Source organism: Tiliqua scincoides, chromosome 2, assembly GCF_035046505.1.
Source record: "Tiliqua scincoides isolate rTilSci1 chromosome 2, rTilSci1.hap2, whole genome shotgun sequence".
NCBI lineage: Eukaryota > Metazoa > Chordata > Lepidosauria > Squamata > Scincidae > Tiliqua > Tiliqua scincoides.
The window spans coordinates 207,576,434-207,592,966 of NC_089822.1; the positions used below are offsets into that span (position 1 = coordinate 207,576,434).

A 16,533-nucleotide genomic window follows, 5' to 3' on the forward strand; every position below is an offset into this window, starting at 1 on the left:
CGCATGAGCAGTCTTGCCTTTAAAGTATGTGACTAGTAGGTGGAGCCAAAATAGATAACAGGAGGACTGGCTTCCTGTTGGAATTGGATTGGGATTTTATGATTCTTAGGCACAGCTGTTTTCTACTGTCACAGCTGATTAGTACCTGTGGATTCATAGTCACATCACTGGAATGGACTTGAACTTTAAGACTCCTGAAGCTGCATGTTCTTGGTGTGGTCTTGTGCCTTTGAATTTTTGCAATGATGTTGGTATCTGTCTGTGTTATACTGTAACTCAGTGGTACTCAAACTTTTCCGGCCAGTGGCTCCCTTGACCCCCGTGGCTGTTGGCCATGACTCCCCATCATGTTCCTGAGGGCTGGAAGTGACATCATTAAATAGGAAGTGATCAGAAATATTAACTATATTAAATATAATATTATATTTATTATAATGTAATATTAAATATATATTAACTATATTAATACTAATTATATTAATCATATCATTAATTAAATGCAGATCTTAAAAATATATTATTAATACACAGCAATAATATAATTATTAATTATACATGCTTTATAAATATACAATTAATATACATGCTTTATAAATGATCAGCTGCTGATCACTGTTGGAGACAGAATGCTGGAGTAAGTAGATTTTGTCTGGTCCAAGAGGACTCATTTTTTTAAACTTTGTAAGCATACCAATAGAATTGTTTTATCAAATGAACTTTGTGAACAACCAGTCTGACCAACATTACACACACACAGTCCTGTGGACCCCAATGCAACTAGTCATTTTTCCCAATCTTCTTGGATAGGATTGAACTCTTTATTAATTTACTGAAATTAAATTTTTCCAGCAGCTGGTGGGGAAAACAAAAATAGACCATGAAAATATATCAGAGCTGATAAAGGTTTAGTTAGGAAGCTGATTTGTCTCCTATACTAGGGGATGCACAGCTCAAGTCTATGCATGTCTACTCAGAAGTAAGTCCCATTAGAGTCAATGGGGCTTACTCCCAGGAAAGTGCGGATAGGATTGGGCTGGCAATCACTTCATCAATGGCTGATAAGTATTCCCTTCAAATAGCAAGATTCATCACTTTAAAAATATTGCCTTTCCTCTTCTGTCAAACAACAAGATTAATAAATCACTTTAAAAACCGTACCCTATTTCTGCTCCTGGCCAAGTAAAGTGTGTGCTTGCCTCTCCCCTCCCCCTTTGCCAACTGCATGGAGACAACTTTAAGGGGAGGGGGAGGAAAGCGGGAAGGTTTGGAGATTGAAAGGGGGGAGTGGAAGAGTGAGGGTTTGAAAAGCGAGATTTCACTTTGATGAGAAGTGATCCCAGGCTGGGAACTAGGAACCAACCAGACAAGGATCAGCGAGGGTTAAGGACTACAAGCTGAGCATGCTCGGAAGAGGGCGGGGCGGCGGCAGCCACTCTCACAGCTGAGCAACTCCTGTTTTTTCCGCTTTTAAAAAAACGCAGACGAGCAGAAGACGGGCTCCTATTCTGCCCTGGGGTGTGACTGTATCGCTGCGAGAGGACATCCCGTGCCTTTGAGTTCCTGGCGCCACCCTAAAGAGCCACACCTCACAGTTTGAATAACACTAATGTAACTTGATAAAACGTGTATATATACGTGCATGTACACACATTACAGAGAAAAAGGTTGACCTTCATGCATGGCTGTTGACAAGCCCGCATAAATGTGATGAGTAGCTTAGAGCTAGACCAGCAAACATTGGAGTCACCTTGGTATGATTTCCAGGCTCCACTTCTCAGGCACAGATCTGCTGGGTTTTGGTGGGAATGTGTATGGAAGAATGGCCATGCAGATGCAGCTGTAGCTGAGTGGGTTGTTGGGTGCTAGCCACTACTTTCTATCCCTTCTGGCTTTGCCTGATCTTTTCTCCCTTCCTCCCTGCTTCGTTTCCATCTCTGTCACTCTGTTTTCCCTGCCCATACTTCATCTGCTCCCTTACTCCAGGCTCCTTTCATCTTCAGCACTAACTCACCATGTTGGTGAGATGCCTGCAAATGTTAGGAATTTGTGTGCAAATCTTACTTGAAAGATGGGCTGTAGCTGAATGGGTGAATCCACACCATTGCCCATTTCTCACCAGGTTCCTCACCACCTTTCAGTTCCTTTCCCTTGCCTCCAGTTTCCCTTTGCTCTTTGGGCCCTCACTTCTCTCCACTGCTTCTGTTGTACCCTGACCTTCAGAGGGTTGCCTCCTTCCTCTACTCCCTTCAAAGGTTCTGGTTCTTGGATGTTTCTTCATCAGTTACATTGGAGGGTGCAGAGAGGCAAAACCATTGTGTTGGCTGCTAATGTCACACCTATCCTTGGCTTAGTGATAATTGCCATTCACAAAACAGAACACCATGGCAGCGAAATACAGTTCTTTCTTCTGCATGCATAGTCCTAATTTGGATTATGGCACATTTGCTTTAAAAATTATGGTGGAAGCTCAGTGTGGTATCTGGGCAAGAAAATGTTTCTTTGCCTTGCTTCGCTTGTTTTTCATTTTGCTCTGCCTTTTCTTAATATTTGCAGGGATTAAAGTTAAAGTAGAAGGGAATCCAGGACATGGATCCAGATTCATTGAGAATACAGCTGCTGAAAAGATGGTGAGAAAGAGGGCTTTCTTCATGACTAGGAGCAGGGTGGGCATGTGAGAAGGAGACTGCTTGTGAGAAGCAACAAAAGAGAGCCAGAGGTTTAGAATGAAAGGCAATCCTTTCATCCATGTGCTGATAATCAGACTGCTTTCATAGACATCTCCTTGCTCAAGCCAGAGGCTTTGAGGTATATATAACAATTCCCGTAGCATCCTATATAGGTACACTAAGACTCCAAGGAATGTACTAGTGCTGTTCCAAAGATTTGTCCGGAAGTTGGACAAAACAGTTAGCTCTTTCTCACCTGTACAAAAGCACCACAGTGGGCAGAATGCACCTGCACAAAAGCACCAATATAGCCATTTGTTACATGCACATCCATTACTTATGAGCCCTGTGTATAGTTATAACCACATTTTGCCCAGCAGGAGACATTAAAGGCAGAGGTGTAGAAGCACGGGTTGCTGGGAAGCACCTGTTTTCTTTATGCCTGATGTCATCCAGGTGTTGAACCATCTTTGAAAAAAAATCTGTCATTTGCTTGCTAGGATCAACTGTATAATTTGGTTTTGATGTCACTGCATCTACAATTGTGCTCTATTTCTATTTCCAGCACAGAGTGATCACTTCCTTCCTAGAGTTCCGAGAGCGTGAAAAACAAAGGTGAGGAAAAAACAATAACCCAGAGGAAGCCTGACACAGCCTTTGCCTGCATTGTTCACTTTCATTCATTTATTCCACAAGAGGCATTGTATTTGACTGTGGAACCACAAAGAGAAAAAATGCTTGGGTACTTCAGAAAGAAACTGGCTGGCTGTTACATGACCTTTCATAGCGTCATGCTTTGTCAGATGCATGCAGTAGCCCACTTATCTTCCCCTTCTTTAATCACAAATGGCTAAAATCCCATAATCAGATGTCCAAGTTTTTCCTGTTGTCCCTACTGTTGCCACCTTGTGTAGCAGTGAACCAATCACTTCCTTGTTTGTGGAGAAAACTCAGTGTTTAATACAATTAAATCATTACATGACAAAGAAACTCACAAGAAGCTTAGAGTGGAAAGTATATGTGGTTTCTGGAAAGGAGGAAAAATGTTTTGAAGTAGAATGTTCAAATTCTTATCAAAAGTGCCAGAAAGTGTTGGCAAAGAGATTGCAGGTTGATCACATAGTGGAGAAATGTGGGGTGAGGGGCAGTGAGGAGACATGATTGAAACAAGTGCAGGATTAAACTGGGGTTGGGGAAGAGAGAGAGAGAGAGAGAGAGAGAATGTGAGGTGATTCTGGACCTTTGGAAGGTGCGGATGAGGGAGGGGAGAGACAGTAAGAGTTAACTATGATTTGTGAGATTGGGGGGGGGGGGAATATGCCTGTGGAAGGGGGTGGGGTGGGGAAGAAGAGGAGAGGGAAGTGCCAATTGCCTGCTGCTGTATTTGAGGAAAAAGAGTGTGACCAAAAGCCCAGTCCATTATAGTCAATGGGGCTTACTCCCAGGTGAGTGTGGATAGGATTGTGGCCCAATGCCCTTCCTCTGAAAGACAAAAGGCTCTGGGGAGTTGCAAGCAAACTGTGACAAGGAAAAGAGACTTTCAAAGACCCTTTTCAGCCAGCCAGTCCTTACCTTGGTGTCCTCAGCAGACTCATACCTGCTTGCCCGCTTCTAGCTCCCTCCTTCTCACTCACTCCGCAGCTCCCACCTCCTGGCTCCTGCAGGCTTCTCTGGCTGCCCAATCAGTACTCAGGCAGGCGACACCACCCTAGTGTTCAACCCTATGCATGCCTACTCAGAAGTAAGCTCCATAATAGTCAATGGGGCTTACTCCCAAGAAATTGAGAATAAGGTTGCAGCCTTAGTCCTGCTCAGCAGCAGCCGCAACCAGCCCCTTCGCTGGCTGCCCCATTGCTTGTGCTACCTGCCGCATGAGGCACAAAGCAGCTGCTTCTCCTGCATGTGGGTGTGCAGCTGCTGCCTGCCTCCTCTGATCCCACAGCACACCTGAGACACCCTCATAGCACACCAGTGTGCCATGGCACAGCAGCTGAAAGCCACTGGCGTAGTGGCTGAGGCTGCAATCATAAATACCCATTCAAGAGAGTAAACCCCATTGAGGCGTCTTAATAAACACACTAAGGGATTGCACTGCAAGAGGATGTAGAGTACTATGATCTGCAAGTTCCTGGTTCAAATCCTGCCTCTGTCCTGACTTTGTTTCCTGGCTATACGCAAGCCAATATCTCCCATCCGCCTATCTCTCGTACTCTGTTACTAGCCTACCTTAAAAACATGAGAAGAGCCCTGCTGTATAGGCCAAAGACCCATCTAGTCCAGCTTCCTTTATCTCACAGTGGCCCACCAGATGCCTCAGGGAGCACACAACACACCTGCATCCCAGTACCACTCCCTTGAACCTGTATTCTGAGGTTGCCTACTTCTGAAACCAGGAGGTTGCACTTACCCTTCATGGTTTGTGACCTGTGATGGACTTTTATTTATTTACTAAATTTCTATCCTGCTTTATCTCTCTGAACAACATTCAAGTAATCTTCTGTTAATCTGTCCAGTTCCCTTTTAAAGGCACAACAGCTTTAATGCACAATACCTGTAATGATTTCTGAGAGATAATATATATGAAGCACAGTGAACACCTGGGAGAATGTGCTATATAAATACTAAGCATACTTATTAGTGAAGGGCAATTATATTTGAAAATTAACTTCACTGATTATTTAATTACTTATCTGTGTTTATCCATCCATTACTTTTAATGTCCAAAAGGGTTTACAGTCTTTAGCGTGTTCAGTGCCACAGGGGAATTTGAGGCTGAGCCCCTCTCTTAGATCCAGTTCCAGTACCATTCAGTGGATCACCTTGGCGCATGGCTTGCTCTCCTGCAGGTGCTTTTGGCACCAGGTTTAAAATGCAGGGTCCCTGTGGCACAACAGTGTTCAGATTCTGTGTGGCTGAAGGTAAGAGTGCTTTGGTGGCCTCCATTACTCACTCGAGTGGGACATGTTTATGCTCAGCTCAGCTGTCAGGTATCGTCTGAGCCATGGGTGCTTTCTACAGTTCATTTTAGTCCAAATTTCTGAGCAAGCGGGATGAACAGTTGTATGTTTTATCTTTCCTGCAGGTTGAAATCAGAGAAGCACCTTACCTTAGGTGATGTAACCTCCCTCAACCTGACCATGTTGAATGGGGGCATTTCCTTCAATGTGGTTCCCTCTGAGATGTCTGCTGCATTTGACATCCGCATCCCACCCACAGTGGATTTAAAGGTATTGAGATAGGAGAACAGGTAGGGGAATGGTGACCAATGTTCATGTTCATGAGATGTTACCTACAATTGACTGGCTGGGGTGTGTGGGTTCTTTCCACTGCAGACTGCAACATGCAGAACTTCCGGTCTAAGCCCCCTGTGCATTACAACTGAGCGAAGCATTCTGTGAAATACTGTAGTAGATAGTGAAATAAATATTTCTCCTTGCTTAATATTATCTAATTAATAATGCAATTAATATTGGGATGGTTCCTTGTAGCCGTGATTGGTTACAGTCACGGCTAGGAGAACTGATTATGGCTGATTTCACCCTGTAACATAACACCAAGAGCTCTGAATGTCAGTAGACCTGAAGACTATCCAGTTCCACTTTTCTTCCTGCTAGAGGATGCCCTTCCAAAGGCTGTAAGAGGTGAAAAAGTTGCTTTGGGAAAGAGTTGAAATGCCAGAGAGCTAGCATGGCCCTAAACTGCTTGAATGAAAGATTAAAAGCTACTGCTTGCAAAGCATCTGGTTGTTAGATTTGCATTAGAAGGAACTGATTAAGCACACAGGATGACATGCAGGAGTGAATTGTGAGAAATCTGGAGTTCTCAGTTACATAAAAACTGGAATTGCTGCCCAAGAATAGCTCTAATCTGCACTCTCATATTCCATGTTGGTGTGTCTCTTTGCCTTGTAGGCATTTGAGGAGCAGCTCACAGCCTGGTGCCGGGCAGCTGGAGAAGGTGTTACTTATGAGTTCCACCAGGTAACTTCAGGGATTCAGGAATTCTCCAGCAGCCTGTTGCTCTTCCTTAGATTAGGAGCCTAGCTCAATTCCTGGCTTTTCAGCTATCCTGTCCTCCATGCTGCTGCCACTGTCTCTCTGCCCTGAACCGTCTGCCTTAACATGGCTGCCCTTTTGTTCTGCACTGTGCCCCCTAGTCTCTCGCACTCCTGCTGCTGCTTCTGCCATGCCCTTGCCACAGACTGTGGGCACCTTAGTGCCTTCTCAAAGTTTCAGCTTCTACCCTTCTTTTTGGGCTAGAAATACACGGATCAGTCGGTGACCTCCACAGAGGACTCTGACCCCTGGTGGAAGGCGTTCAGTGGCACCTGCAAGGACATGTGAGTAAGACATTAGATCTCCCCGTTAGGCCCCTGTTTTAAGACCCTATTAAGGATATTGGCTATTTCGCCTGCCAGAGATGGAGGGAACTGTACACACAACATCAGCTTCTGGGAAGCCGACGTTCAGGTAAAACTCCCTTAAGACTCTGTATACAGAACAAGATTATTCTTCAATAATCCTCAACCTTCTCAAAATCTCCCTAGCTGTGGCATATCAGGTATACCTCCTGTTTTATTTTAAAATGCTTCCCCCTTAAATTCTGCTCTCAAGAACCTTGGAACCCAGAGGGAAGATAACTGGCTAACTTACATGCTGGAGCTCCCCATCATAATATCTGTCTCTTGTCAGGAACCTGAAGCTGAAGTCTGAGATCTTTCCTGCTGCCACAGACAGCCGCTATATCAGAGCAGTAAGTACAACATATTTCATGCCCTTTGGCTTCCTATGTATGTCACTAAGGCCTTCCTGTCTGATCATCACTTCTGTTTCCACTGTGTTACAGGCAGGTCACCCAGCGATTGGCTTTTCCCCCATGAATCGCACCCCTGTGCTGCTGCACGACCACAATGAATTCTTGAACGAGCAGGTTTTCCTTCGAGGAATTGACATCTACGCCCACCTCATCCCTGCACTGGCCAGTGTCCCTCCACTACAAGCAGAGGCCTGAGGGCAGCAACTTGCGGAAGAGAAACCAAAGAGAGACACTAGAGTTGAAAACTGCTGCTGCTCCCTGTTTGTGACACTGGACCCTGATAGATGTTGGGGTTGAGGACTGGGGGCTTACTGAATGAGGACTGCTGGTACCACCCTCCTGGAGAAATTGTGGAGATTCAGCATCTCTTGAGTTGATTGATCCCTCAGAGGGCAAGGCTTGATGGAAGCTGAAATTTTTACTTACATGAACAGAGCTCTGCTTTGTAAGTGTCAGTACCATTTTCATGCTCCCAGCTAAACACTTACCTTAAAAATCCTTATGTCCATAGTTGCTAGAGCATATCCTCAGCTCCCAAACTTTCTCATCAATACATGTCCACTTTGAAGATAAAAGGATAATGCTTAAACACAAGATTAAAGTCTGGGATTTTCACTGCTAAGGCTTTTTGGGGTGTGTGGCCAAGGGTTGTTGACCTACACCGCTGCTTTTAGTCTGAAACCACTCTTAGTTCAAAGCCACACCCTCTGTCACGTGATGCTCATGGCCAACAAAATCTTTCCCAACCCACTCGACATAAGGGAGGGCAAACTGGAAGAACAGGAAAAGTCAAAACTTGTAGTAAAAGCTCCTGTAGGGAGCTTCTCTCTTGGGGTTCCTGCTTGCTTTGATGACTTATGCTGTTGTGGGGGAATGCCCAGTTTGGCAGTCCAAGGACAATCTGAAAGCATCTGTGTGGCTCAGCCACCATGGAGGAATTTAATTCCAGCCTCACCACCTGTATGATAAATGATGGGGGACCGATCACCTTTTCTCTGTGTCTCAGGTCCCTAATTGATGGGGGGAGGGGGGAGAGGAGAAGAATGATGATGATCTGACATCATTCTGTGGAAGATGACTATTCTGAGCAGAGGATGAAAAGAAACCTAAACAAAGATATTGAAATCATCCAGAGTGCAGAGAGGAAGGCAGTTGGTTTTAGCAGACAGTAATTAACATGGCCTTATAGGGAACCTACCTCCCTGTTTCAGCAGGATGGGGTTCTTCATGAATTTGCACTCCTTGGGACTCAAGGCAGTTTCTCTCAAGTTTCTATCAAACTGTAGTCTTAACAAATCACTATGGATGCATGCCAAGCAGTTTGAAGTTGATTTGACTGAATGAATGAATGAATGAAATATGCAAGTATGGGCAGCTGCTCATGATGGGCTGGGTGTCCTGCACTACAGGGAAGTTGTCTTTCTTCTGGTGTGGGGGCTGAGCTGTGTATGTGGCTAATGCATCAAATGGTTGGTGGATGTTTGTCTTCCTTATTCTTTTCCACCTATTTGGGTTTTATTGCTAAGCTGATAGTTTTCTGCAGCTGGAACAGGTGACTGTTATCAACAGGGTGTCAGTGAACCATCATCTCAGGGACAGGGTGCTGTCATCTCCTTTAACTGCCTCCCAGCAGTGTTTAGCTGGATTTCTCCCCTGGCCTATGCCATCACTTTTACTTGGGCCCGGCAGAGTCTCAGGCTCAACAGGTGAAGAGAATGTAATTATGACTGGCTTAATTTCTGGGCTAGGTTGCTGAAAGTGGAAGGGCCTCATTGATCCCAAAGAGCTCCTTCCCAAAAGAGGAGGGAAAATGCTTCTTATAGGCCCTTGGCCACACTGTTGACTGAGCTCAGAAAGAATTTTTCAGTTATTCCTGAGCTCCCCGCCCAACAGAAAGCATGAATGGCTTCTGATCTTATTTTACTTTTGGAACATCTGCCAGAGCCTTCAGCTCTTTTATCTGCCTCCACATTGTCTATGATTTCACTAAATAAAAGTGTTCTTTTGGACTGAAAAAGAAGGTTGTCCTCCAGATTTTCTCTACTGCACCTCTTGCCTATCTCGGCTCTCTTTCCTTGTTTTTAGTAAATCATCCACTTATCAAGGGGATTATGTTTCACATATTAATACAATACAAACCCTTCCTTGTCTGTAGGTACAGTCTCAAGCTCACACTCTTTTTCTGTCCATTCAAGTGGAAATAAGTAACATGTTCCCATATACTTGCAATCACAATCGCTGGCATCATACAGAAATGTGCACTTAGAGAATGGGGAAAAATTGCACCTCTATCTTCTTTTGTGGCTTGAGCATTATACTGGAGTGAGGTGTAATACTTCAGTTTGCCATGAATAACATCTAGAAATAAAGTATCATCTGCGGAAGTTTACTAAAACCAGGGCTGGCTTTAAGCCAATTAGACAAATTGTTCCCAATTGGGTCCTGGTCAAAGGGGGCCCTGTGCGAGGGTAATCTACTCTAGTTTTGTCAAATACAAACAGCAACACATTGCAACAGACACCTAACACCACATTGCAGGTTTTATAGGGAACAGCAAAGATTGTAATTTTCATAGGTAATTTGTTCCCAATGATGTTGTCTTTCAGTTGGAGATTTTTTTTTCTAAACAAGAAATGAAGTTAAAATTTTTAGTAAATTATTTCACAGTCACTAAAACAAGGGGCTTTGTAACTATTTACTTTTCAAAAGTAATCTACACATTTTGTTTGTTTACTTGTATGCAATTTTATAATAAAATGTGCTTAGATCCTTTTGGTCCATTAACTCACCTGCATTTCTTAAGCACAAATTTTGATTGCTTTCCATTCTACTATAGAGGTATAAAGTCCGTAATAGTATTTATATCCCTAAGATTCTACAGACCTTGGTTGTGACCTGGGGCCCCTCAAAAATGTTTCCAATTGGGCTGTGGAGCTCTTAAGGCTGACCCTGACTAATGCTGTACTTTCAGGCATGTGTCTCAAAATTCTGGGTAGCCCTGTAAACAGACAACTTTTAAAAACTTCAAGAACTTAAGAAACAGGTTTTAGATACCTATACAGGGAAGTGTGGGGTTCTCATATATGGGATTCTAGAAGCTGAGTAATTTCTATCGTAAGTCTTGCACTACAGCAGTATCCTAGAAAGTACGTCTGCATCAGCATCCCTGTTGGACTTCTTCATCCCTACTTTCCATCTTTAACAGCACTCCTCCAAAGGTGGGCTCTTCCAACTCTTGGGTAAGTTTCCTAGAAAAGAACAACCACAGGTAGAATTCCAAAGGGACTGCACTTTCTCAGGTGCAACAAGCACTGTTAGTGATCAATGATCAAAGAATCGAAAAGCCTAGGTTCAGGGCATGGCCTGTAATGTGCAGGGTGCAGTTTTGTACTCTGGACTGAGAATGTTGCCAGGCAGAAATTTGCTACCTGTGGAGGAGAAATGGAGAAGATACCTGATCAAAGCTGAGCCCACAGAGGAAATCACAGGGCAACGAACTGGCAGGACTCGCCTTGCCATGAAGCAATCTGAAATGGTCTCATGGAGCAGCACCATTGGAGGGGAGGCAAACAGATGAACCCCCAGTCGATGTGTTCACTGCCTGCTCCAGCATGCTGCTCCACTGGGTACTCCATTTCTCTTCTGACTTGCTGGGAAGTTGGAAGAAGATAGCAGAAGCAACACCCCCAGGGTAAGGAAAAAAAGTTGCCATGGCTCCAAATCACTTCTCCCTGCCTGCTTGTGGGGGAGGGGGGGAGCTATTTGAGCCTACTCCCTTTAGTTTGCTTGCAGGAGTGTGATATGCAGCCTACCTCTTCCATGCCACTTCTGTTGGCATTGAGTAGAAGGAACCCAGACTGCACCACTTCTGTTTATTGCAGACAGAAACAGAGTAGAGAGGGTGCACTCTGTGCTGCTCTTTGAAAGTAAATGGGGGGGGGGGACACAAGGACACACCTTGTTTGCCCACTCACTCTTCCCCTCCTCCATGTGGGGTGCAGAAACGTGCAGAGGAAATATTTGGGGGAGATTCAGGTGGCACAAGGGCATGTGTTGAATCTGGAGTAGGAACAGGAGGAATAAATTGACAAACCAGGACTGAGGGTCCACCCTAAAGCTCAAGGCAGAGGAGGAATCAAGGGGTGTAGTAGAACCCTGGAATGACCCAGGAAAAAGAACTGTTTGTCTAAGGGCTAGGTGGTAACTCAATCCTTGTATACTACTGGATGAGTCTCCCCCTGGCGCCACCCCTTCCTGCTAAATAGGTTTAAAGACCAATCCTTGGATTTGAAGCTTGCCTGGAACACCATCACCTATCCAGTGGCATAGCTAAGAGGGTGCAGGGGGTAGCAGTTGCACCGGGCATCAAGCTTAAGGGGGGCAACAAGCTGAGCTTGACACCAGTGACCAAAATTGTGAAAATCTTGGTATGTATGAACAATACCATCATGTTATATATCATTGAAAAGGTAATTTAATGTAGAAAGCAATGAAATAAACTGTATTGGAATATTTGTATTCTATCAAAAGTTATAGCCAGTTAACCAGAAAATGAAAACACAACTGCCTTATGGAACAAAAAGTGGCTTTGCTTAACTCAACACTGACCTATGAAACTGATTGTTCTGAGTGCCAATGAGATGTTGTTATGATACAGCATGGAACCAATAACTTTTTATTTATTCACTTAATTAAATTTGATTTTGTCATGGAGGGGGAGCTACAAAATCTTCTTTGATCCCAGGTAGCAGATAGATGCCTTACCTATGCCACTGACTGGGGGAGGCAGCAGAGTGAGTGGGTGGTGAACTGCTGGGGGAAGCAGGTGGGTTCCAATTTTCACTTTTTAAAAAACCCAGGTGTGATGTCACTTCCAGTTGTGATATCACTTCCAGGGCAACATTTTGAGCTTGGTACCGGGCTACGCGATCATTAGCTATGCCACTGCACCTATCTATTGTCTGGCATCTGCAGGGGAATGCAGTGCCCTTGCAGGCAAGGATTCTAACCTCTTGGCAGTGTCTGGTTTGGGGATCTATTGTTCAGGGGGTCTTGGGTTGATAGACTTGGGATCAGTGTTGAGGCCTGATCCATTGCCTCTGTGTTTATGGACGTTCTAACCTAGCTGGTCCCTTTCCCACTGAGTCAGTATCCAGATCACTGCTGGTCATTACATTGCCTACAAGGCTGTGACATGAATAATCTCTGCACCCCCTTATACTATTCATGTGGCCAGGGACAGCAGCTTAGCAGAGCAAGAAGAGAGCAAGATCTTTCCTGTCACATTGCCTGACCCAGTTGCCTTCCAATTCCTTCCCTCTTCCCAGTTCCTCCAAAGTAGCCAGCTGTCCTACATGGGAGTGAAAGAGACCCTTCAATTTGCCTGTTTTGATCTATATGTACTTTACAATTGTTTTGCTAGTTGCTTAGTTTTTCTGTTGAGGAGGAAGGTGGAATGAATATAAATTTAATAAAACAGATTGTAAATAAGCAGATGGGCAGCAAGCAGAGTTCATAACACCTGGAGGTATAGTACATTAGCATGTTTCACTTTAAAAATGTGGAATCCTTACCTTCAAAAGGCGTCCACCAGGAATTTGTACCTACGAATCCCATTAAACTTCCTGGTGGCTTGAGCTCAAAGTGCATGTCTCTCTTACTTACTGCTATACTGTAGCCTACTTAAATATACTGTAGCCTAACTTAAATATGTCATAAGGCATGCACGTGTAAGGCTGCGTCTGTGGGCCTATTTGTTAAGGATTAGGGGTTTACTGTTCCGGATCCTCCTTAGCCTTCTTGTTCTCAAATATGCTTTCTAAATAGAGATACAAGCTTGTTAAGACTTGGAAATGCTAGAACACTTTCAAGTTTACTTATTGTTTCCTGTGTCCTAAAATCAGATGTACCGTATACAAAAGTGGTTTTTAAGAGAAAAATATATTCAGATATTGAAAACACAGGCAATGTGCTGAATTTCATTGGCTTGGAACAAGATGCTTTGACCTTCACTCTTTTTTTCCAGCAGATGGCGCATTACACCTGAAAGTCCTGCTCCAGTAAAGGCTGATTTTGCTTTTCAAGGCAGCCTGGGTTCTGGTGTTTAGCTGCAGTAAACACAGCTGCATGAAATGGAGAGTCACATCCACATCCCTAAATGCTCAGGTAGTTCCAGACAGAAGAACAGTAAGAGGAGGATGAGGAAAGTAACAACAACAACAACAGCAGCAGCAGCAGCAGCAACGTATTTATATACCACCTTTCTGGTCATCGGATTACTCCTCTGACTTTGTAAAGGCGGTTTACATAGGCAGGCCGTTTCTAAATCCCTCAAGGGGATTTTTACAATCATAGAAAGGTTCTTTCTTTCAAGAACCACAGAACATACCTCTGCTAGCATCATAAAGACTCCTCTCTGCAGTGCAAGTCTGTACATAGAAGGCCTAGAGCAGGGGTGTCAGACGCATTTCATATAGTGGGCCAAATTGCATTCATGATGCCTGCTGAGAGCTGGAGGTGACGTTTTTAAGCAGGAAGTGACATTATTAAGCAGATGATGGCCAGAAATAAGCACTTTGTTCTCACATAGAAACTCATTAGCTGCAAATGACAGAAGAGAAAATGTGCAAATCTTGTTCATAATTTCAAGATATGAGAGAGCCCAATTGGGTTGGGAGAGCCCAATTATAACTGGGGCCAGAGAAATTGCTTCCAAGGGCCATATCCAGCCAATGGGCCTTATGTTTGACACCCCTGGGCTAGAGAGGCTGACGTACACCCCCACTTTTGTTTTTCCCAAGGTTATTGTAGGGAGACCTGCTAGCTGGGTTATACGATCAATCAGTTTATATGAGTTTTCTTGCAACTGAAGTGAACCTGACTTTATTAGCCAGGGTAGAATAAAAGTGTCAGGAACGCTTTAGTACCCCATAAATGTGCTATATATGTTGTGCAAGAATCCAAGAAAGTCTTTATCAAAGGAAATTGACCCTCACCCCAAATTTTCAGTCATGAGATGGTGGTTAAGCAAGGAAACCAAAACTGATGGAAACGGCTGGTAGACAGTAAACAGGTACACAACGGAATGACACTGTGATGTAGAGCAGAGTCATTGTCAGCATGGAAAAGGATGTTGAGGCAAAAGTAGAACAGGATACAAGAACATTCAGCATAGAGCCCTCTATCACAGATCAGACAGAGTTTCAGCAAAAATCTCTTAACATTGAGAAAGCGGACCACAAAATGGAACAGATAATGACACATTGGTCAGAGTGCAATGAAGAAACAATGACCCTATCTACCTTTGTTTACATTGAGGGGGAAAATGTAAATCTTAACTCTGCACATACAGTGCTGTGGGGTTCAAAATTAGCTGCTGTAAATATTTGGAGGAAGGGGGAAAAGATCTTGGCATAACTGTGGTCGGCTTGTGGAAAACATCCACTCAATTTGCTGCAGCTGTTAAAAAAGCAAAACCGAATGTTAGGGACTACTAGGGAAGGCTGGGAGAGATGGAAGGGGACCTGAGTACTTTTCTGCTGTTGCTCTGAGATCTCTTGCTCTGATTGATGCATCTGGTACTGGATAAAAGAACAATAGCAAGTTAGGTGTTTGGCCACTGGTGAGCCAGTGAGGCTGCCCTTTTAATCATGTGAACCTGCATCTTACTGTGTGCATATGCTCAGGAGACACTCGCTACCCAGTGCTGCCGAGGTGGGGGATGCTCTCAAGTTGTTGAATGAATACAAAACAAGCCTGATCAAAGCCTCTTGTAATAGGCTCATGGTGCAGTCACATCTGGGATTTGACCTGCATCTTGCTGGGCCTCAGAAACTTGTATGTCATGCTGGCCATTTTCTCCCATCAGATAAATCAAGCCAGGTGTAGAGTGGCATAGTTTTGAGTTCCGTTATCTGTGTGCTCTTTACACTGTGGTGCTGCAATCATCCCCAGAGCGCATAGTGATGTTTAAGGGTGTGTATCACAAGGGAACCGCAGGGACTCTTTCCTAGGGGGGAAAGCTGTTTCCACAACAGCCCATGGAGGTTGCGTGCAAATGTTTGCAGAAGCCCCTTACGCTGCCGCCCTGCTGTCTCCACTCCACTCAAAACACAACAGCAAGCTGAATAACTTAAAGGCAGCCGTCAAAATTGAAATCAGATGAGACGCAGAAGTGTTGTGCTTTGAGTCTGAACTTTCCCTCTTCTTGCAGATGAGATCCATGTCTTCCATGGCAGGGGTTCCCTCTTGGGCCCCCAAACCTGCTTAATATGATAGAAGATGATGACTGAACAATTGTGATGACAGGCCCAATGGAGTGTGATAGATTAGTCCATGGTGGGTAGTTCAGTTCAGTTTCCAGCTAGGTGTCCTAACTCACAAAGGAAATGGCACAAGCCGTTCCTTCATCCTGTTTGTTCTTCTGCCAGGGTGCATTAGTTGGCCAAGAACTAATCCAATTGCCCTACAGAAATTGTTGGGTCTTGGGAAGCAAAAGGGTGTGCGTGGAATTGTGTTTCTATAAAAGCCTTCTGTTCCAAAGAAAGCAATCCATACTAAGTCTATTGTTCCAGCTTCTTGCTTTCAAATGTGCTAATCTGATTCAACATACTAGAATTGTTTAATTTGAAGTCCAACCAACAGTGCAATTCCTAGGGCCCAAACAGTGCAACGGTTAATTTTAGAATTTAAATCATTACTGAAAGGTTTAAAAGGTTATGTAACATATTTTAACTGTAATGGTGTCATGAATAGGTGGTTTCTTTACAAAGACCCTATACAATCTCTTGAATCAGGCAGTGCGCTTCAGTTGGATTTTTAGAAATTTTCAGAATTTTCAGAAATGAATTATTTGCCCATTTAACTGAGTCATAGGAAACTGCCTTCTTTTAAAATAGTCCTAGTGTTGAGATAGTTATTGGGAACTGGAGAAGGGAAGCTAAAACCCTAAATATGCTTACTAGGGAGTAAGCCCTATTGAATTCCTTACTGGAAGAGCTGTCTGGTACTGGAATGGTCTGCCCAATGCAGTTGTGGGTTCTGGAGGTTTTCT

General features: G+C 44.0%; 1 protein-coding gene across 4 annotated transcripts in view; it reads left to right on the forward strand.

Annotated features, from left to right (window-relative positions):
* ACY1 (aminoacylase 1) overlaps nucleotides 1-10,159 on the forward strand; it is a 33,186-nt gene extending 23,027 nt beyond the window's left edge. For all 4 annotated transcript variants that reach the window (XM_066614018.1, XM_066614020.1, XM_066614019.1 and 1 more), the window contains 7 exons: nucleotides 2,554-2,627; nucleotides 3,232-3,281; nucleotides 5,749-5,893; nucleotides 6,578-6,646; nucleotides 6,926-7,005; nucleotides 7,358-7,418; nucleotides 7,512-10,159. In XM_066614018.1, coding sequence (XP_066470115.1) covers nucleotides 2,554-2,627; nucleotides 3,232-3,281; nucleotides 5,749-5,893; nucleotides 6,578-6,646; nucleotides 6,926-7,005; nucleotides 7,358-7,418; nucleotides 7,512-7,676 — 644 coding nt within the window. In that variant the 3' untranslated portion in view covers nucleotides 7,677-10,159. The remainder of the gene's footprint in view (nucleotides 1-2,553; nucleotides 2,628-3,231; nucleotides 3,282-5,748; nucleotides 5,894-6,577; nucleotides 6,647-6,925; nucleotides 7,006-7,357; nucleotides 7,419-7,511) is intronic.
* Nucleotides 10,160-16,533: the final 6,374 nt, after the last annotated feature.